This window comes from Pelodiscus sinensis, chromosome 13 (genome assembly GCF_052426305.1).
Source record: "Pelodiscus sinensis isolate ZL-2025 chromosome 13, ASM5242630v1, whole genome shotgun sequence".
Taxonomy (NCBI): domain Eukaryota; kingdom Metazoa; phylum Chordata; order Testudines; family Trionychidae; genus Pelodiscus; species Pelodiscus sinensis.
In genome coordinates this window covers 23602327-23622448 of record NC_143064.1, presented here as the reverse complement: position 1 = coordinate 23622448, position 20122 = coordinate 23602327, and the positions used below count along the sequence as shown (strand labels likewise).

At 47.6% G+C, this 20122-nt stretch overlaps 2 protein-coding genes and 1 long non-coding RNA gene across 3 annotated transcripts in view; 2 read left to right on the top strand and 1 right to left on the bottom strand.

The window, feature by feature from the left end:
• Nucleotides 1-20122, bottom strand: part of ZDHHC15 (zDHHC palmitoyltransferase 15) — a 242127-nt gene that overhangs the window by 157622 nt on the left and 64383 nt on the right. The gene's annotated exons all lie outside the window — the stretch shown is intronic.
• On the top strand, nucleotides 53-9524 carry LOC112543571 (uncharacterized). The gene is made up of 3 exons (XR_012906902.2): nucleotides 53-184; nucleotides 3053-3172; nucleotides 9262-9524. It is a non-coding gene; the product is annotated as an uncharacterized LOC112543571 (long non-coding RNA).
• LOC149523646 (uncharacterized) lies at nucleotides 5367-6784 on the top strand. The gene is made up of 2 exons (XM_089781857.1): nucleotides 5367-6034; nucleotides 6230-6784. The coding sequence occupies exons 1-2, from the start codon at nucleotides 5485-5487 to the stop codon at nucleotides 6751-6753; spliced, it is 1074 nt and encodes a 357-aa protein (XP_089637983.1). The 5' UTR covers nucleotides 5367-5484; the 3' UTR covers nucleotides 6754-6784.

Genomic DNA, 20122 nt, shown 5'->3' with positions numbered 1-20122 from the left:
ACTTGCCAATGTGCACTGCGGGGAACACAGCCTACCCTGTCCTCCCCTAGCTTATGAAGCCCTACACTGGGCACCTGGACCCCACAAAGGAATTCCAGGCTCAGCAGGGTCCCCATTGTGGTGGAGGGCACCTTTGAGCGTCTCAAAGGGAGATTCTACTTCCTCCTCACCTGGCTGGACCTTGGTGAGTGGAACATCCCTCAAGTGATGGTGGCCTGCTGTGTCCTCCATAATATTTGTGAGACCAAGGGGGAGACATTTCTGCCAGGGTGGGGGGTAGAGCCCAAGCAATTCACCAAGGCCTTTCAGCAGCTGCACACGACTGCCATCTGGCAGGCCCATGAGAGGGGTGAGTGCATCTGGGAGGCCATAAAGGACTGTTTCAGCCAAGGACACCCATGAGACTCTCCCCTAAGTTTCCTCACAAGGGGCCTGTGCATTGCCCCTCTGTTCCTTTCCTCCCACACCCCTCTCTTCCACTGCCTGCCCTTTCCCCATTTCTCTTCTCTCCCCCTCCCCTTCCTCTGTTGATAAAATAAACAAGACTTTTGTTTTGAACCAATTAACTCTATTTTTTTAATTGGGGTAAAGAAAACTGGGGAGAGACTGGGAAAAGAACCTGGGAGGAGTGAGGTGGAGTATGGAAAGGGAAGAACAGGGGAGGCTCAGGGATGGTGCTGGGACTGGTGCCTGCCTCAGGTGGTCCCACTGTCTCATGTGCGAGGCCCTCTGTGGCCATGGGGAGGGGACTGAGGGGAGAAGCCAGAGGAGCAGGAGCTGGGGCAGGAGCAAGGGAGGGAGTGTTCTGAGTCTATGAGTCTGGGGTGGGAGTAGGAGCAGGAGCAGGAGCAGGGGGTGGCTGCTGGACTGCTCAATAGTTGCAAACATGCATTGAGGACTAGCTCCATGTCCCAGGGGTCTGCCGATTGTCTATGGTGTGAAAAGAGGTCAGCCATCCCTGCACAATGCAGGCCTCAGAATCTCACCCACCCACTCCTGGAATAATCCTCTCACCTATATCTCAGATATTGAAACCTTCAAATAGTTTAAAGACCCCAAGATGCAGAGAATCCTCCAGCTGTGATCTGTACCCCATGCTACAGAGGAAGGTGAAAAACCTCCAGGGCCTCTGCCAATCTACCCTGGAGGAAAATTCCTTCCCGACCCCAAATATGGTGATCAGCTGAACCCTAAGCATGTGGGCAAGACTCACCAGCCAGCCACCCAGGAAAAATTCTCTATAGTAACTCCTATCATCCCTCCATTGGCCTATTTACCACTGATAATGAAAGGTCAATTAGTTACGAAGATCATGTTATCTCATCAAGATGCCAGATATGTCTTTTGCCCCCACTACTTCCCTTGGAAGGCTGTTCCAGAACGTCACTCCTCTAATAGTTAGAAACCTTCGTCTAATTTCAAGTCTAAACTTCCTACTAGCCAGCTTATATCCATTTGTTCTTGTGTCCACATTGGTATTAAGCTTAAATAATTCCTCTCCCTCCCTGGTATTTATCCCTCTAATATATTTAAAGAGTGCAATCATGTCTCCTCTCAGCTTTCTTTTGGTTAAGGTAAACAAACCAAGCTCCTTGAGTCTCGGATCATCCTATTGTCCCTTCTCTGTACTTGTTTCCGTTTGAAATTCTTGTTATTAATCCCTAAATGCATAACCTTATACTTCTCACTATTAAATTTCATCCTATTGCTATCACTCCAATTTACAAGGTCATCCAGATCTTCTTGTATGATATCCTGATCCTTTTCTGAATTGGCATTACCTCCCAACTTTGTGTCATCCGCAAATTTTATCAGGACACTTCCACTTTTGGTGCCAAGGTCAGTAATAAAATGATTAAATAAAATTGGCCCCAAAACTGATCCCTGAGGAACTCCGCTAGTAACCTTCCTCCAACCTGACAGTTCACCTTTCAGTATGACCCGCTGTAGTCTCCCCTTTAACCAGTTGCTTATCCACCTCTCAATTTTCATATTGATCCCCATCTTTTCCAATTTAACCAATAATTCCCTATGTGGTACTGTATCAAATGCCTTACTAAAATCTAGGTAGATTAGATCCACTGCATTTCCTTTATCTAAAAAATCTGTTACTTTCTCAAAAAAAGAGATCAGGTTGGTTTGGCACGATCTACCTTTTGTAAAACCATGTTGTAATTTGTCCCAATTGCCATTAACCTCAATGTCTCTAACTACTTTCTCCTTCAAAATTTTTTCCAAGATCTTGCATACTACAGATGTCAAACTAACAGGCCTAGTTACCCAGGTCGCTTTTTTCCCCTTTCTTAAAAATAGGAACTATATTAGCAATTCTCCAGTCAAATGGTACAACCCCTGAGTTTAGAGATTTATTAAACATTTTTGCTAATGGACTTGCAAATTCATGTGCCAGTTCCTTTAACATTCTTGGATGAAGATTATCTGGGCCCCCCGATTTACTCCCATTGAGCTGTTCAAGTTTGGCTTTTACCTCAGATATGGTAATATTTACCTCCATATCCTTATTCCCATTTGTTATGTTACCCTTATCCCTATGCTCTTCATTAGCCTCATTAAAGACTGAAGCAAAGTATTTGTTTAGATATTGGGCCATGCCTAGATTATCCTTAACCTCCACTCCATCCTCAGTCATTAGCGGTCCCACTTCTTCTTTTTTTGTTTTTTTCCTCTCTCTGTCATGGGATGTGGGCAGACCAAGTAGCCATCTACTACATGGCGGAAAGCAGTGATAACAGCTATATGTACCTTAAGAGAAGCGCAGGTAAGGCTGGAGTCTTTAAGACGTATGATAGTGATAGAGATGCAGCCGTGTTAGACCGGTCTAGCTGAAACAAAAGACAGGACTATGCAGCACTTATGAGGTAGTCCAGAATCTGGTGAATAGGCACAAAGTAAGGATCTACGTGTGTCTCCAAACACCATGATGAGAACCATTTATGAAGGTAAGTGGTACATGTGGTAGATTTTCTACTATGTATTAGGATGTGTTTGACAGCTTATGAACATATCATTTCTGTTTGTTGGAACCAATCAGGTACCAGGCTGTCAGCACAAGGTGGTCGATCTGCAGATGACTCAAGTGTCCACGATTCTGTGTGAGCAAGTCTTGGCACCTAGGCAGAGGGTATGGAGAATGAACCGACATGTGATAGAGGTAAGGGAACCATGTTTGTCATGGCCAAAAGGGAGCTATGAGTATGCCTCGTTCCACGAGGAGTAACGGTAGTTCGAATTAGAAAGCCTAATTCGAACTACCTACTCCGTGCCGCATGTAGCCGCGGGCACGGTGTCCGCACTAACGGGGATTTAAAAATGGCGGTGCCCGGCAAGATGCAAATGAAGCCTGGCATATTTAAATCCCGGGCTTCATTTGCAACTTCGAATGACTACATTAACTACCCTAGCTTGAACTAGGGTGGTAGTGTAGACATATGAGAATGACAGTAGCTCTGTTTATAGCTATCTTTTCCAGGAATCTGGGGATTAAGGGCGTGGGGGGAAAGGCGTATAGGAGACGGTGACACCAACTGCACAAGAAGGCATCTCCCCTGGAGTTCCGTCCAATCCTGGCCCTCAAGCAGTATTGGGGACATTTTGCATTGAGGCATGTGGCAAATAGGTCTACTGCTGGAAACCCACAGTGATGGAATATAGTGGAGAGTACTTCTGGATGTAGTGCCTACTCGTGATTCATGGAGAAGTGTCTGCTCAGTGCATTGGCTGTGGAATTCTGCTGCCCAGGGAGATACTCCGCAAGAAGGGAGATCTTATGATGATTGCACCAATTCCACAAATGTATCGCTTTGGTGCAAATGGATCGGGATTGAGCTCCCCCCTGTCTGTTTATATAATATACAGTGGTCATGTTGTCAGTGAGGACTCGTATGACTTGGCCCTGGATAACGGGGAGGAAGTGCTGGCAGGCATTGTGGACTGGCCATAGTTCCAGGAAATTGATGTGCATCAATGATTCTTCAGGGGACCATAGGCCCTGTACCTGTTTGTGTTTCAAGTGGGCACCCCACCTAAGAAGTGATGCGTCGGTAGTCAGCTGTATTGTCAGCTGGGGAAGATGAAAGGGTATGCCTGACATCAGATTGTCGGGGCTAGACCACCAAGTTAGTGATTTTTTGACATAGACAGGGATTGTAACCCTCCAGTGGACGTCGTGAGTGTTTGGAGTATATATTGTGGCTATGCAGTATTGAAGGCAGCGGAAGTGTAACCTCGCGTGTTCCATGACATACGTGGATACCATATGTCCCATGAGCTGTAGACTGTGACCACGGCCAGAGTCTTGGAGAAAACCTTGGGAGCCGACAAAAGACCAAAGGGCAGGACCTTGTATTGGAAACGAAGAAACGAAGAAACCTTCTGTAGGCCGGGTGGATGACCACATGAAAATGTGTGTCCTGGAGATCGAGGGACGTGTACCAGTCTCCGTTGTGTAGTGCCGGGATGATTGTGGTTAGGGTAACCATTTGGAAATGTTGCTTTCGAAGATAACAATTTAAGCTTCAAAGGTCTAAGATCGGCCTCCAACCCCCCAACTTTTTCTTGGTTAAGAAGTATGGGGAATAAAAACCCTTGCCCTTGAATTTGTCTGGGACTTTCTCTATTGCCCGGATGGTCAGTAAACGAAGTACTTCTTGCCTTAGCAGGGGTTCGTGAGATGGGTCTCTGAAGAGGGACAGGGTGGGAGGGGAGGGAGGAGGTATCGATGTGAAGGGAATGGTATAACCTAGCTCGATGGTTTGAAGAACCCATCTGTCGGTGGTGATATGAGCCCATCGTTGTTGAAAGGGCCTTATGATGATGGAATAAAGTGTCCGCGGCATGAGTGAGATTGTTTAGAGGTATGGTTCTCAGTCCCTCGACCAGCGCATCAAACCTGCTGTCTGGTGTTGTGCTGGCCAGACGCTTTTGGTGGAGGTCGTCTTCTTCGTTGGTGCTTTTTGTTACATTGCTGGTCATGCTGTCTGTTTGAGGGCATTTGGTGGGAGAATGGTCTTTGTTTTTGGTATGGTGTGTACCTCTTATGTCGGTAAGGTGGTGTATACATCCCCAGGGTTCTAAGGGTATGTCTACACTAGAAAGTTAGTTCGAACTAACGGACGTTAGTTCGAACTAACTTTCCTATGCGCTACACTAGCGCTCCGTTAGTTCGAACTTAATTCGAACTAACGGAGCGCTTAGTTCGAACTAGGTAAACCTCATTTTACGAGGACTAACGCCTAGTTCGAACTAGCTAGTTCGAACTAAGGGCTGTGTAGCCCTTTAGTTCGAACTAGTGGGAGGCTAAGGCTTCCCAGGTTTCCCTGGTGGCCACTCTGGCCAACACCAGGGAAACTCTATTGCCCCCCTCCCGGCCCCGGAGCCCTTAAAGGGCCATGGGCTGGCTACTCACTTTGTGCCAGTTGCAAGGCTGCCAGCACCCGTGCCTGCACAGCCTGCACCTGCCACAGGATGAGCCAGCCATCCGAGGGCTCCCAGCCCTCCACTGCTCCCCACGACCAGCCTGGCGGCTCCCGGGAGCCTGCCCGGGGGCGCAAAAGGCGGGCGCCCGCCTGGTCAAGTGCGGAGATCGTGGACCTCATCGAGGTTTGGGGGGAAGCCTCAAATGTCCACGATCTCCGCACTAGCCACCGGAACGCGGCCGTCTATGGACGCATGGCTGCCAGCCTGGCCGCCAGGGGCCACCAGCGCAGCCGGGAGCAGGTGCGCTGCAAGATTAAAGACTTGCGGCAGTCCTACTCCCGGGCCTGCCTGCCAGAGGCTGACCTGGAGGCCTGCCCCCACTTCCATGCCCTGGACCGCATCCTGGGGCCTCATGCCGTCCCTGCCCCCCGGGACGTGATTGACCCCGGGGCAGAGGGACCGCTCCTGGACACCGAGGAGGAGGAAGAGGGCTCTGAGAGCCAGGAGCCTGCCGCCAGCCTTCCCAGGACCCGGGACCCCCGAGGCACCCCACAGAGCCGCTCGCCTGCATCATCAGAGGCCGGGGAGGCGTCCACCTGTGAGTACCCTCGTGTTCCCCTTATGTGTACGGGGGGCTGGGGCGAGAGGGAGCCCCGGGACCGTGCGCCTGGGCCTTGCCCACTACGGAGCAGCAGCTGGGGATCCTGCAGGGGCCCTGGCCTTGCAGAGGGGAGCTGGGTTTCACACACCTGGGCCCCTGGGGTAATTGACCGCTGGTCTTCTTGCACCACAGCTGCAGCACCGGGGACTGCAGGGCGCACCACACCGCCTGCAGCAGCCGCCCGCGCCCGGGCAAGCAGGACAGCCAGGAACCAGGAGGACTACCAGAGGCGGCATCTCCGGTTCCTGGACCGACAGCTCCGTCTCCAGGACCACTGGGTCCAGGAGGACCTCAGGCTGCGCCAGAGGAGTCTGGAGGCCCTGGAGGAGCAGGGCCGTGCCCTGCGAGGCCACCTCCAGAGCCTGCTAGACCGCTTCCCGTTTCCTCCTCCCCCTGCTCGCCCTGCTCCCCCTCTTGCTCCCCCTGCTCCCCCTCTTTCTCCCCCTCTTGCTCCCCCTGCTCCCCCTCTTGATCCCCCTCTTGCTCCCCCTGCTCCCCCTGCTCCTCCTGTTCCTCCTGCTTCCGCTCCTGCTTCCGCTCCTGCTTCATCCACACCCCCTGTCCTCTCTGCCCCCCCCTCCACAACCATTCCCCACCGACGCCCCCGGACCCGCAGTGTGGCGAGACGGGAGAGGCACCCAGACTCCCACCCCTGAGCTTTCCTTTCCCTTCCTCCCTTCCCTCCCCTCCCCTTCCAGCTCCCTCGTCCCAGGTTTCCCCCTCCCTTCTCCCACCTTCATTCCTCCCTCCCCCACCCCAGTTCTCTGAAATAAACAGACGTTTTTGTTTGAAAAACAGGTGTCTTTATTGTACAGTAGATAGGGAGGGGAAAGGGGAAGGGGGGGGGTAGGGTGGAAGAAGGCCCCGGTGGGGCATGCAGGGAGAGGTCAGTCCTCCTCCTCCTCCACCTGGAAGCTCTCCCGCAGGGCTTCCCGGATCCGGATGGCCCCCCGCTGGGCTTCCCGGACGGCGGTGGTGCGGGGCTGACCGTAGTGTCCAGCCATGCGGTCAGCCTCAGCCATCCAGGCTGGCAAGAAAGCCTCCCCCTTCCGCTCACACAAATTGTGGAGCACACAACATGCCGCCACCACGGGAGGGATGTTGTGCTCGGCCAGGTCCAGACGGGTGAGGAGGCATCGAAAGCGGGCTTTCAGTCGCCCGAAGGCCCCCTCCACCACAATGCGGGCCCTGCTCAGCCTGTTATTGAAGGCCTGGCGGGAGGGATTGAGGTGCCCCGTGTAGGGCTTCATGAGCCAGGGCTGCAGTGGGTAGGCGGCATCCCCCACCAGGCAGACGGGCATGTCCACGTCCCCGACCCTGATGTGGCGGTCGGGGAAGAAGGTCCCGTCCTGCAGCCGCTGGCACACGGAGGAGTTCCGGTACACCCGGGCGTCGTGTGCTTTGCCGGACCAGCCCACATTTATGTCCGTGAACTGTCCCCGGTGGTCACACACGGCCTGCAGGATGACGGAGAAGTACCCCTTGCGGTTCACGTACCGGGACGCCTGGTGTTCCGGGGCACGGATGGGGATGTGCGTCCCGTCGATGGCCCCCCCGCAGTTGGGGAAGCCGAGGGCGCCGAATCCCCGGATGACGGCATCCGGGTCGGCGAGGCGGACCACCCTGCGGAGCAGCACCCGGTTGATGGCCTTGACCACCTGCGGAGAGAGACACAGCAAAGCGTCAATCAGTGGGGCGCCCGGGTGGCTGGGAGCGTGCGTGCCCTGGCAGTGCCCCGCGCCCCACTCCCGGAAGCAACCCCCCTGGCGGCGTGTAGTACGGCCGGGACAGCCCGACCCCTCCGGTGCGGGGCGCCTTCGCCTCCTCCCGCCCCCCCCTTGTCCCTGGGGCGGCCCATCCCCTCCTCGCAGCCCCCCTCCCCCCCGGCTCGGTGGCCGACGAGCGCCGTACCTGCATGAGCACTGCTCCGACAGTGGATCTCCCCACGCCGAACTGGTTCCCGACGGATCGGTAGCTGTCCGGCGTGGAGAGCTTCCAGAGGGCGATGGCCACCCGCTTCTGGAGGGGGATGGCGGGCCTCATGCGAGTGTCCCTTCTTTGCAGGGCAGGGGCGAGCCACTCGCAGAGCTCCAGGAAGGTGTCCCTCCTCATCCTAAAGTTCTGGGTCCACTGTCGGTCGTCCCAGCGCTCCAGGACGATGCGGTCCCACCAGTCGCTGCTGGTGTCCAGACGCCAGATGCGGCGGGGCACGCCGGTGCCGGGGCGCCGCCGCGGCTGCTCCACGGCCCCCAGGGCGGCCAGGCGGAGAGGCAGGGGGCTGACGTTCCCCAGGTGGTGCCAGGCAGCCTCGAGCCATTGCTGGCAGGCTTGCAGTAGCAAGTCCAGAACGTGCACCAGAAGGTGCAGGGCGAGCCGTGGCTCCATGTTGCCACCTGCGGCAGTCCCCCCCGAAGGGAAGCACCGACACAGACGGGCACAGAGACCGACGCTTTGCTGTCCCTCGGCGAGGTTGGCAAGCAAGCAGGAAAAGCTGAGAACCGGCTGTCCAGGGGGGGGTCCCTTTAAGCACGAGCCTCAGATAGCCTCAGACAGCAGCCACACAAAGCAACTGCTGACCTGATGCCCTGCCAGAACCGGTTTCAGCTGCCCTTAAATGCCCCCCTGCGTCCAATCAGTGTGGACGCGCTAGTTCGAACTAGCAAAACGCTAGTTCGAACTAGTTTTTAGTTCTAGATGCGCTAGTTCGAACTAGCTTAGTTCGAATTAACTAATTCGAACTAAGTTAGTTCGAACTAGCGCTGTAGTGTAGACGTACCCTAAGTGTGGTTCTGGACTCCTTGCCTGAGTGGAGGACTTGGTCTGTTTTGTCAGAAAAGAGACTCTGCCTGTCAAATAGTAGATCTTCAACCTTAGACAGGAGGCCCTTTGGGACAGTTGCTTGCTGTAACCATGAGGCTCTGCACATGATGACCGAGGTGGCTGTGGTGCACGCTGCAGTGTCCGCTGTGTCCAAGCCTATATGCAGAGCTGTTCTGGAGGCTGCGTAGCCTTCCTGGACAACTGCCTTCAAAATATTGCGCTTAGTGTCAGGTAAGTGGGACCAGTTTCACATAATTGTCAAGGTTGTGATTAGCCAATAATGCTGCATAGTTGGCCATGCGTAAGGTGAGCGTCGCCAAAGAGTATACCTTTTGGCCAAACAGGTCTAGATGTTTGCTGTCCTTGTCTGCGCTGTTGGATTTTTGTTGGGGAACCTTTGCCCTCTGTTGAGCTGCATCCACAACCACATGCGCGGTCCGGCAGACTACGGCTGAAAAAAATCTCCGATCTGCAGCACCAGGACAACCCCGACACCTACAGTGGAGCACCCACAGGACACTGTTCGAAGAAGAACTGAACATTTTAACAAGTATTTTTAATTATTTTTGTCTCTGGTCTTGTGTTCTTTGCTTGCTTTTTGAAAAACCCAGCCACAATTTTGATCAAATTAGAAATCTCAGTGTAAAATTTCATCATTTCTGTTAAAGCAAGAATTGTGATGAAAATGTTGTATAGTTGTGATATGACTATTTGGGGAAAATTCCACCTTCGCCATTGCAATAGTCAGTTGATGCACTCTTCTGAATCCCAAGATTGCCCATTTTAGTGTGCTTAGCTGTAAGTGGGAATATTTCCTATGAAGTTGTACCAATACTTCTTTTCTCTAGATTCTTCAATCCACAGATCTCAAAGCACTGTGCCAATATTAAATCTTCCTGACTCTATAAAGTAGGTTTCATTATTCTAATTTTTACAAGTGAAGACTTAGTGAACCATTCAGGGTCACACTGAGTGAGACCAGAAACTCCAGGACCCAGTCTTTTGCTTTCACTACTGGGCACTGCTTTCTCCAGTTTTTAAATATCCATTTACACTAATTGGGCTCAGTCTTTAGCCCCATGGCAGCCTTTTTGTGCTAGTCTGGTTAGGAGTTATAGCCAGCTCAAGCAACCAGCTGCGGATTTTCCCAGTGTAAGGAAATACACCAGAAAAAGCGAGCATAACAGGCCCTGTGCCATTCCCTCCCACTTGCATAGGGAGCATGGTGGGAGTACCCTGTGCTCTAATAAACAATGGCTGGCAATGGCAAACCCTTGGGGAGATGCAGCCAGGCCATACTTCAGAGACATCCAGGGTGCCCCAAAGGTCAAAGCACAGAAACCACAGCTCTGCTGTGAGCCCCCCACTTTTGATATCTCCAGTAGAGTCTGGATGCTGCAGAGGAATGAGCACTTTGCTCTTGTTTTTTTTTAAAGGAAGCCATTAAGTGCTATCACTGATTCTGGGGTCTTTGGTAAATATTATTAGTAGGAAAAAGGCTACAGTATGAGTGAACTTTAGTTTTCCCCTGATCCTCTCTGTTTTACGTAAGTGAAGGTAGGGCATCCAGATACATTCTAAAGCAGGGGTGGGCAAGAGGCAGCTAGCGGGCCGCATCTGGCCGGCAAGCCATTGGATCTGGACCGCAGCTGCCTCGCTGGGACCCTTAAGCACAGCGCAGCTGCTGCAGCTTTAAATGTGACTGCTCTATGCTGGGAGTGAGGACGGAGGCTTTGTGTTCTGTCCTGCCCCGCAGCAAAATCTTTCAGTTCCCATTGGCCAATTTTCAGCCAATAGGAGCTGACAAATTTTGCTGGCAGCAGGGGCAGCCAGTGAAGCCTCCTGCCTCCCTTCCTCCGCCACCCCACTGGGAGAAGAGTCACATGGAGCAGCTTGCAACTGCAGCCTTCAGGTTCCTACAGAACTGCTGGCTGGGAGCCACCTAGGTAAACGCCTCCCAGCCAGAGCCTGCCTCTGGTACCACCTTCTTCCTCCCCTCCCCCACAACTACCTGCCCCAGGCCACCACCCAAATCCTTTGAATCCCTTTCTCCCAGGTCACAACTCCTTCCCTGACCTTGCATCTCATTCCCTTGCCCCAGGTCACCACCCAAACCCTCTGTACCCCTTCACCCAGGACACAGCTCCCTCCCAGACCCTGAACCCCCTCCTAGAGCCCATCTGCCAAGCCAGAATCCTCTCCTGCACCCATACTCCCTTCTGGACTCTGCACTCCAAGCCTCTGCCCTAGATGACAACCCCCTCCTGCACCCTATCTCTCTCCCAGACCCTACACTCCCTCAGTAGAAATGCGGCCCTTGACAACTTGCCAAAATCATGGAGTGGCCCCCCCCATTAAGAATTATTGCCCACTCCTGCTCTAAGGGTTACCAAAAAACTGGCAAACATGGATCCTTTGTCTTTTTTGAATACTGTATTCACTCAGGTAAAGAGGACTGCATAATGTCATGCATCTTGTGTGATACTCAAGCCTTTTGGGAACCCTGTCCACACATTCCCACAGCCCAGCCACACCTCCAGGCAGCCAGATGAGCTGTAGACAAGGCGGAGTTCTTCTTAGGAGGGGCCACTGTGGCACCTGCACTGCAATCTCCCTCCCTTCTCACTGTTCCCTCTACTAGATTCCAGAAGGAAAAGACTAGCAGGAGCAGTAGAAGCAAGAGAAGGCAGTGGCATAAAGTCATGGAATCGTAGGAACAGAAGGGACCTCAAGAGGTCATCAAGTCCTGTCTCCTGCACTCATGGCAGGACCAAACACCATCTAGACCATCTAGATCGTGGGGATACAAAGTAAAGGAGCTCACTATTGGTCTCAGGTTCTTCGAATTATTTTTTGGTCTTTCACTAAGTCCCACAGTGATCCCAGCTACCAATCCCCATGCAAGGCCCAAGGTCTCCTACCCTCCCCCTGACAGCATTCAGAAACCATCGTTTCCCTATTGTGGACACCCTAGCACTCTGCCAACCCCAGAAATCTCAGCACTATTCAGTCAGAAAATACCCTACCCAAGCATCCGCCACCATCTCTGAACATACACATCCAACTAACCCAGCAACCCTAAAAACTTCTAGCATCCACCCACCTACCCAGAGCCATTAAACTCATTAAACTCAGTTGCCAAATTTTATCTCAATATTCTATTACTTACTACCACTCCATAGGACAGAGGCACTGGCTATAAACAGAAGGTTATGCCAACATATATGCAGATTATTCACAGATCTGCATTAAATGTATATAAAACATCACACATGGAGTTGCATAACACTTAAGTGTTGAGTATAAATATAACTGAACTAACTATGTAAGCATCCATTATATGGGTCCATAAAAGCCAATTAAGACATTTTATTATCCCATGTTTCAAAAAATTACCTGCACACACTATTATTTGTTGTAATTTCACTCACCAAGGTCATATTCACGTCCAAAAGATAGATTTCTTTATTGTCAGTTGACTGGATGGGATTTTGTATATCAAAATTTGAATGAATTTAAGATGTGATTCCATTGAGGTCTCTCACGTCCATAAACCAGTTGCTTAACACAGAGTATTTCTTATGGGCTATTTTATCCTAGTGTCATAATTGTTAGTAGCTTTTTTTTAATCACACACTGTAGTTGTATAATGTTTTTAGAACAACTGTGTGTTTGTTCTACACTGACCACAGTAAAATGGGGGGCAATGAGACTAATAGGTCTGAGTTTTAAATGGGGTTCAAACTAGTTCACCATTCCTACTAAAAACAAAAGATGTAATAACCTCATGGCTGTGATTTATTATTAGTGTGCATACAAATTTTGAAAAATCTCAGGAGGTCTGTAAACTGCAGATGTAACCATATATTAAAGCCCATAATCCCTGGTAAAAGCTCTGCCCCAACACTTTAGCTATAAGTAACAAAAATACTTTCTCTTACTAATAGTTGCAATATTAGTTCTATTGTATTTTATGGTACTTTTGTGATTTTTCAGTCATTCCCATGGTAGTTTGAATCTAAACAATCTTGATGATTGAACCCAGCTGGTTTTCATTTCCAGACTTCAGAAGTTTTATTTTATTGTATTACACACATACACACCCATCCCTTGTGCTTCCTATAAATCTGCAAGAAATTCAAAAGAAAAAGAAAAAGAAAAAGAAAAAGAAAAGAAAAAATTGACTTGACAGTTCAAGATTTTCCCACCACTGTGGATCCATTTGGAAATTTTTATCCATTGTCAAGTATTTGACAATAGATCATAGTGCTACTGATCTAGCATCACACCTGCTACTCCACATTTGCCAAGACCATTTTGGGGGGAGAGGCGTCTCCTGTTTCTTTTTCCCCTTGACTACATCAGACATAACTTACTCTTTCTTCCTACACTGAAAAGCTGCCAGTTTTCAAGTGTCTCTCGTTAACTTTTAAAACCTGTGCTCTGCTAAAGAGGAGTTATTACTTTTTTCCTGGCACTGACTGAAATTGCAATGTCCACATGAAGGCACAAAATCCTAACAACTACTCAAGGCAGATTGGGAAACAAATGTTAAACATGACACATTAAATCAAATCTTTGTGCGCAAGAGTTTTAAGTTGTATATACCAAACTGTGCTTTTAAAAAGTCTAATAGCAAAAGTTGTTTAAAACAATAATTTATAAGAATCCAAAACAGGAGAAAAGGCATATAATGTAGATGCTGTTTTAAAGGAAGCAGTTTTCCATAATAGTTTAAACAGAGTACAGAATGTCAGGACTTTTGTTCCTTGTCCTTGGGCAATTCACTCAACTTCTCTGTGCTTCGGCAGCTTAACCATCTGTACTTATATAGTTCACAAATTGTTGTGAGGCTAAATTAATTAATATCATATTGTTTGAGGAGATCCTTGGATGAAAGATACTAAATATAAAGTATTTGAATTAGTAAAATATAATTAGCATATAATTTTAACATCATTTGAAACAATCAGATTCTCAGAATTCCAAGGTGGAGAATTCCTGAGTTTTCTTCAAGAGTGACTTTAAAACCTATTTTCAAAGAGCCAGTCCTCCTGAAATGCCTATTTACAGAATCCTTTACTAACTTTCCATTTGCAAACCTAATTTCTTCAAAGCATTTGTCTTCATTAAGGACCAAAGACTAGATTTTTGTCTTCAAATGTAACTTTAGAGTAATACCATTGATATCAGGGTATCTGAGATCAGAATTTGGCACTAAATCTAAAAATGAAGTTTAACAGCTAACCTCTTTTGGAGGTATCCACACACAATAAAGTATCTCAAGTTTTTAAACAGCCATTTATAGGTTGAAAATTTCACTTCAATATTTTGTTTTCCCACTGTTTTGCTGAGCTAAGTAAAACAGGAAAGCTCCTTCCTATAGCATTTCCCATTGATGGTCAATATCAAAAGAATCCTTTTTCTGACTTAATGACTGAGAAGAAGAAGAGGAGAGAAGAAGAAGAGGAAGACTGAACGGGAGAGCCCACAGGCCAAATTCTATGCTCAGTTGTACCTGTGTAACCCCAGTGCAAATGAGCATAAAATTCGGCCTCATATCTCCACTCTGGGTTTCAAAGATTTATGGTCATGCACTGTAAAGGTAGGAAAGAAGTTGGAACATAACATTTTAATTAAATCTGATGAAAATCATTAGTGTTCAGTATGGCAGCACTTGCTGCTCAGATTTTTAATCTATCACTGCCCACCTCATGCTGGAGTTGGAATTTTAAACTGTGATCCGAGCACAAGTAAGAAATCAATGAAATAGAGGAAGTCTAAGAAGCAGTTTTTCAGGTTGATGGAAGCATGCAAACAGATGAATATCATGAGCTGATTCATACCAACTGTATGCAGTCACCCAATCAATGTAGTTAGTGATTATTGCTAATGTTCTAACACACCTGGTAGTCTGGCACCATATATTCTAAAGAGGTACTGTTAGGTAGACTGTGATCAACATTTAGGTTTTGTGAAGTGATTAAAAAGTTTTATAAGACCTTATACAAATAGAAACGTTTGATTTTTTTAAAAAATGTTATGGAATGATAAATATTCCTCAGCACCATATTCAGGACAAACATGGCAACAATGAGACACAGTATTAGAATCAGAAAAGAAAACTGAGTTTAAAGAAACAGAGCTTTTTTCGAACCCCCCTCCCCCGTAGTCTAGACACACACCCTGATACTTTCGTTTAATATATTAACTGTAACTGAGATTTTTAAAAATTTCCTAATTGTGAAAATACAAGACGATTTCCTCTTTCCTTTTCCTTTTTTAAAAACAGAGTTTCATAGATTTGCTCTCCATTTCCATTCTTCTTAGGCTGTTGCATTTCTCTCTTAATGCCTGTCCCTTTGATTTTATGGGCTACAGGTTGGCAATCATACATTTCTGTTATTAGAAAGGCTTTCCATCTTCTTGAATGAACACTTCAGGCAATTGAATTAATGTCTTAACCTTATTAATGTCAAGTTCTATAGTCTCTGTGGTAACTGTAAGGTAAATTAAACCACTTCTTTGTTTAAAATTGGATTATACACTAAGTACCTGTTAGTGATGAGAGTTCTTAAAAAAAATCCAGGCCATAGTGCTGCAGTAATTTATTAAACATAATAGGGAAAAACTGGGCTCTGTTGTTTGAAATCAGATCAAAGTATTAAAAGGGTGTCATTGCAAAAGGTTGAGGCCTATTAAAATGGTATAATTTTGCTGCCTTTACTTAATGTTATTAGTATTTTCCACTTGATGTTGCCAGATAATAACTAACATCTACAGTGCACAGTAAACATCCTGCCTGGGGTGTCATAGCATCTGTAGAAAATATACTCCACCTTCGAAAAACTCTCTTAGCACAAGGCTGTGGTCCCAGCTGGACCAGCCATTTTGTAGCTATAGTGATAAAACAAGTGTTACTACAATGGACCAGGTGCAACCCAGAATATTCCTTTCCCTAAACAGCTAGACAGCCAGGCAGACATTCTAAACTGTGCCTCCTTTGTCTTCTTGTGGTGTTGTCAGTCAAGAAGAACTAGGATGATTTCAAAGGCAAACAATCAGTAGACTAGTCTAACAGTTAGGATTTTCTCTCCCCACCCCAACCCCATCCTTTTAAAAAACACATTTTACCCCCCTCTTTAATTCAAACCTGGCTTCAGCTTCTTTTTCCCCAGCTCACATTCTGTTCCCTTTGGTCAGTAAATAATTATGATGAGTGTTCTCCCTAAAGTGCAAGCCAATGAGTGAGTGGAGAGGTATGACAGATATCCTGCCAACCAGCTGAGCAACATACACTTGGAAATGCTTCTAACTTAACTTCCAAACTATAGGAAGCGACAGTTTGACATTTGAAGAGGTTATTATTTCCACCGCGATAGGAAAGTTAATCAGCGTATGTGCTCAAAGCTGCAGGACATCAGAGGCGTACCAGTCTGAGTCATTTTCATGGCCTTTGCCCTATGATGATGAAGCCAATTCCCATCTCCATCTGAGTGGCCGTGGTACACTTAAACTTTATATGACTGCGCTTGCCGTGTGCACTATTTGTCATTTATCATTATTCACAAAGGGTCCAGTCTGCAGGTTTCACCAGAAATGTTTCAAGTCAATGTGATCAGTGAATGAAGTTAGTGGCAATGTTAATTTTCTATAGAATAGTCAAGATATGGTGTTAGAGCAGTTGTTGCTTTCAGAAAGTGGGATGGCGATGTATATTAAATGTATTTTTTTACTAATACACCGCATTTTAGCCAATGTTATGTGCAGTTTATATCCCATTAATAGGTATTATGTATATGATATGCATTCTATATGAAGTTATGTTAATATCAGTTAATATCAATAGAAGTTATGTTAATAGAATGTACTGTATTATGCTCTTCCCATCACTCATCTCAAGTAGTCCACAACACTTTGCAATGCTGAAGTCAGCTTTGGCATTAGAAAATAGGAAGCCTACTAAAAAGATATGTCAATGATCTGTCCTACCACAAGTGGGATGTACTTCTATGCCCAACTGGGTTTAGAGTATGATACCCAAAATGAGACAAGAAAAGGCATGCCAGAGTATTAAAAAAAAGAAGGTAAAAAGTCAATTGGTGAATTTTAGTTCAGTTTGACCTGTACAGTGTTTTCTAATTCATCAACAACCATGATCTAAACTCCGGTAGTTCTGGAGGGTATCTGTGGAAGTAAACCTACTATGTAAGGTGAACACTGCAAGAGCTTCATGGAGTGATGTATATAGATCTCCTTTTAGTGTACCAGTTTTAGTTAATAAACATGGGTAATCTAGGTCTTTTGAACATTGAACCATGAGCATTAATCACACAATTTACATACTTAAGCAGTGTATTTACAGCATACTTCAGTTTATCCAAAACCCTATTATCCAAACTTCCACATTATCTGAATCTCTTCCTTGTACCCACTCCCAAAAACAACTGCTTGTGTGCAACCATCCAGATAGCCATCCTGCCTTCTTATCATCATGCAACCCCCGCCCCCCACTACTGAAATACCCTACTGCTTGTGTGAACCTCTTCCCCAGCAAAATCCCGTCACTCATGTCCAGCAGCCTGCATAGTTCTCTTAGTTCTGCCCCCTCACTTCCTCTCCAGCTCTGGTCCTGGCTGATGCAGCCCCAAGATACCCAGCTCCATCTTCAGTACAGCCTCCGTGCTGCTTGCCAGGAGGCCCGGAGAACGTAGTGCTGGGGCATGTGTGCCATGCCAAGTAGCAGCATGGGTATTACGGAGGCTGTAGCCATGCTGTTACTGTGCATAAATAGAGACAATAGTGAAGTTTATACGTCCAGCTATTTGCAGGGAAGAGTGCTGGTAGGACTGGGGTAAGAGGCTGTTATCCCAACTCCCAATTTTTAAATAAAATCCATGTCCTCCATACTATTTGAATAAATGGAAGTACATTGCATATGTGCCCTTTCATTCCAGCAAATCCTTTTGTAAACAATTAAGCTTTACAAGCCTCTGTGAGACAGAGAGGTATTATTATGGGCAAAATGAGGCAGAGAAAACAATTTGCACAAGGCCACATAAAGATGAAAATAAAAAAAACAACCCAGAAATCCTTACTCAGGGCTGTGCTCTAATCACTACATTACACTTCCCCTGTATCAAGTGTGCAGTGCTATAATAATTTGAAAGATATGTGCTGTAGCTGGCAGAGAGAGGAGAAGCCAGCAGATGGTTTAATGTTCACCTCAGCATCAGTATCCTTTATCCAGCAACATTGGGATGGAATATTCCTAGATGACTAAAGGAAAACAACAACTGTGGGAAATGGGATACTGGCTAACCACAATTTGAAGCCATTTGTAATGGGTATTTTGAATAATTGAGATTAAGATCATAAGAACATACTAACGGCTGTACTGGGTCAGACCAAGGGTACATCTAGCCCAGTATTCTGTCTGTCGACAGTGGCCAGCACCAGGTGCCCCAGAGGGGGTGGACCGAAGACAATGATCAAGCGATTTGTCTCCTGCCATCCTTCTCCAGCCTCCCTCTAGCAAAGAGGCCAGGGACACCAATTCTATCCCCTGGCTAATAGCCTTTTATGGACCTAACCTCCATGAAATTATCTAGCTTCTCTTTAAACTCTATTATAGTCCTAGCCTTCACAGTCGTCTCTGGCAAGGAGTTCCACAGGTTGACTACACGCTGTGTGAAGAAGAACTTTCTTTTATTAGTTTTAAACCTGCTACCTATTAATTTCATTTGGTGTCCTCTAGTTCTTCTATTATGGGAACTAATAAATAACTTTTCTTTATCCGCCCTCTCCACACCACTCATGAACTGAAGTTAAGGCTGGCCGAAACCAGTGCTGACAGGGCATCAGGTTAGGGCTTAGATTGTGGAGCTGCTGCCTCAGGCTAGCCGAGGGCTGTGCTTAAAGGGACCCGACCCCCACCCCGGACATACAGTTCTCAGGGTTCCCCACTTGCTTGTTTAACTTGATGAGGAACAACAAAGCAGTCCTGTCTTGGAGTGCCCTGAGTGCCTGCACTCAGCACATCACAGCACTTAGCCATCAGCCGGGCTGCACTTGCCGCAGGCTGCCATCTGGGGGGGGTGGGGTGGTGGTCAATCAGGAGGGCTGTCAGGATCTAGAAGGCCATGCAGGAGAGATTCCACCCTGAGGAGCCCACAGAACCACCCCAGTCCTCCCCATTGGGGCCTCATGCCCCATTCCTCCCTCACCTCCTTTCACTTACTCCTCCCTAGCCCCCCTTCCTGATGTAGAAAATAAAAGACATGTGTGTTCAAAAATAGAAACTCTCTTTATTTAACAAAACTGCGGGGAGAGGGGGATTAACCTCTGGGGAGACTGGGAAAAGGAGGTGGGATAGGGGAAGAGAGAAGGTGGGAGAGGGGAGCTGGAAGGGGGAAGCCAGGGGAAGAAGGAGGAGGGGAAGTATAAAACTATGGTACACCATATCTTCAGTACTGTATACAGATGTGGCCTCCTCACCTCAAAAAAGATATTTTGGCCTTGGAAGGGGTTCAGAAAAGGGCAACTATAATGATTAGGGGTTTGGAACAGGTCCCATATGAAGCGAGGCTAAAGAGACTGGGACTTTTCAGCTTAGAAAAGAGGAGACTGAGGGGGGATATGATAGAGGTATATAAAATCATGAGTGGTGTGGAGAGGGTGAATATAGAAAAGTTCTTCATTAGTTCCCATAATAGGAGGACTAGAGGACACCAAATGAAATGAATAGACAACAGGTTTAAAACTAATAAGCGAAAGTTGTTCTTCACACAGCACATAGTCAACCTGTGGAACTCCTTGCCAGAGGAGGCTGTGAAGGCTAGAACTATAACAGAGTTTAAAGAGAAGGTAGATAAATTCATGGAGGTTGGGTCCATGGAGTGCTATTAGCCAGGGGGTAGGAACGGTGTCCCTGGTCTCTGTTTGTGGAAGGCTGGAGATGGATGGCACAAGACAAATCGCTTGGTCATTGTCTTCAGTCCATCCCCTCTGGGGTACCTGGTGTTGGCTGCTATTGGCAGACAGGCTACTGAGCTAGATGGACCTTTGCTCTGACCCAGTACGGCCATTCTTATGTTCTTATGTTCTAAGCTCAGGGTCAGGGGTCTCACTTGACCAACTTGTTTTTCATTCAAATCTGCTCCTGGGTTCGCATGTGGCCTTTGGTGGACAGGCTGGCGGCTATCC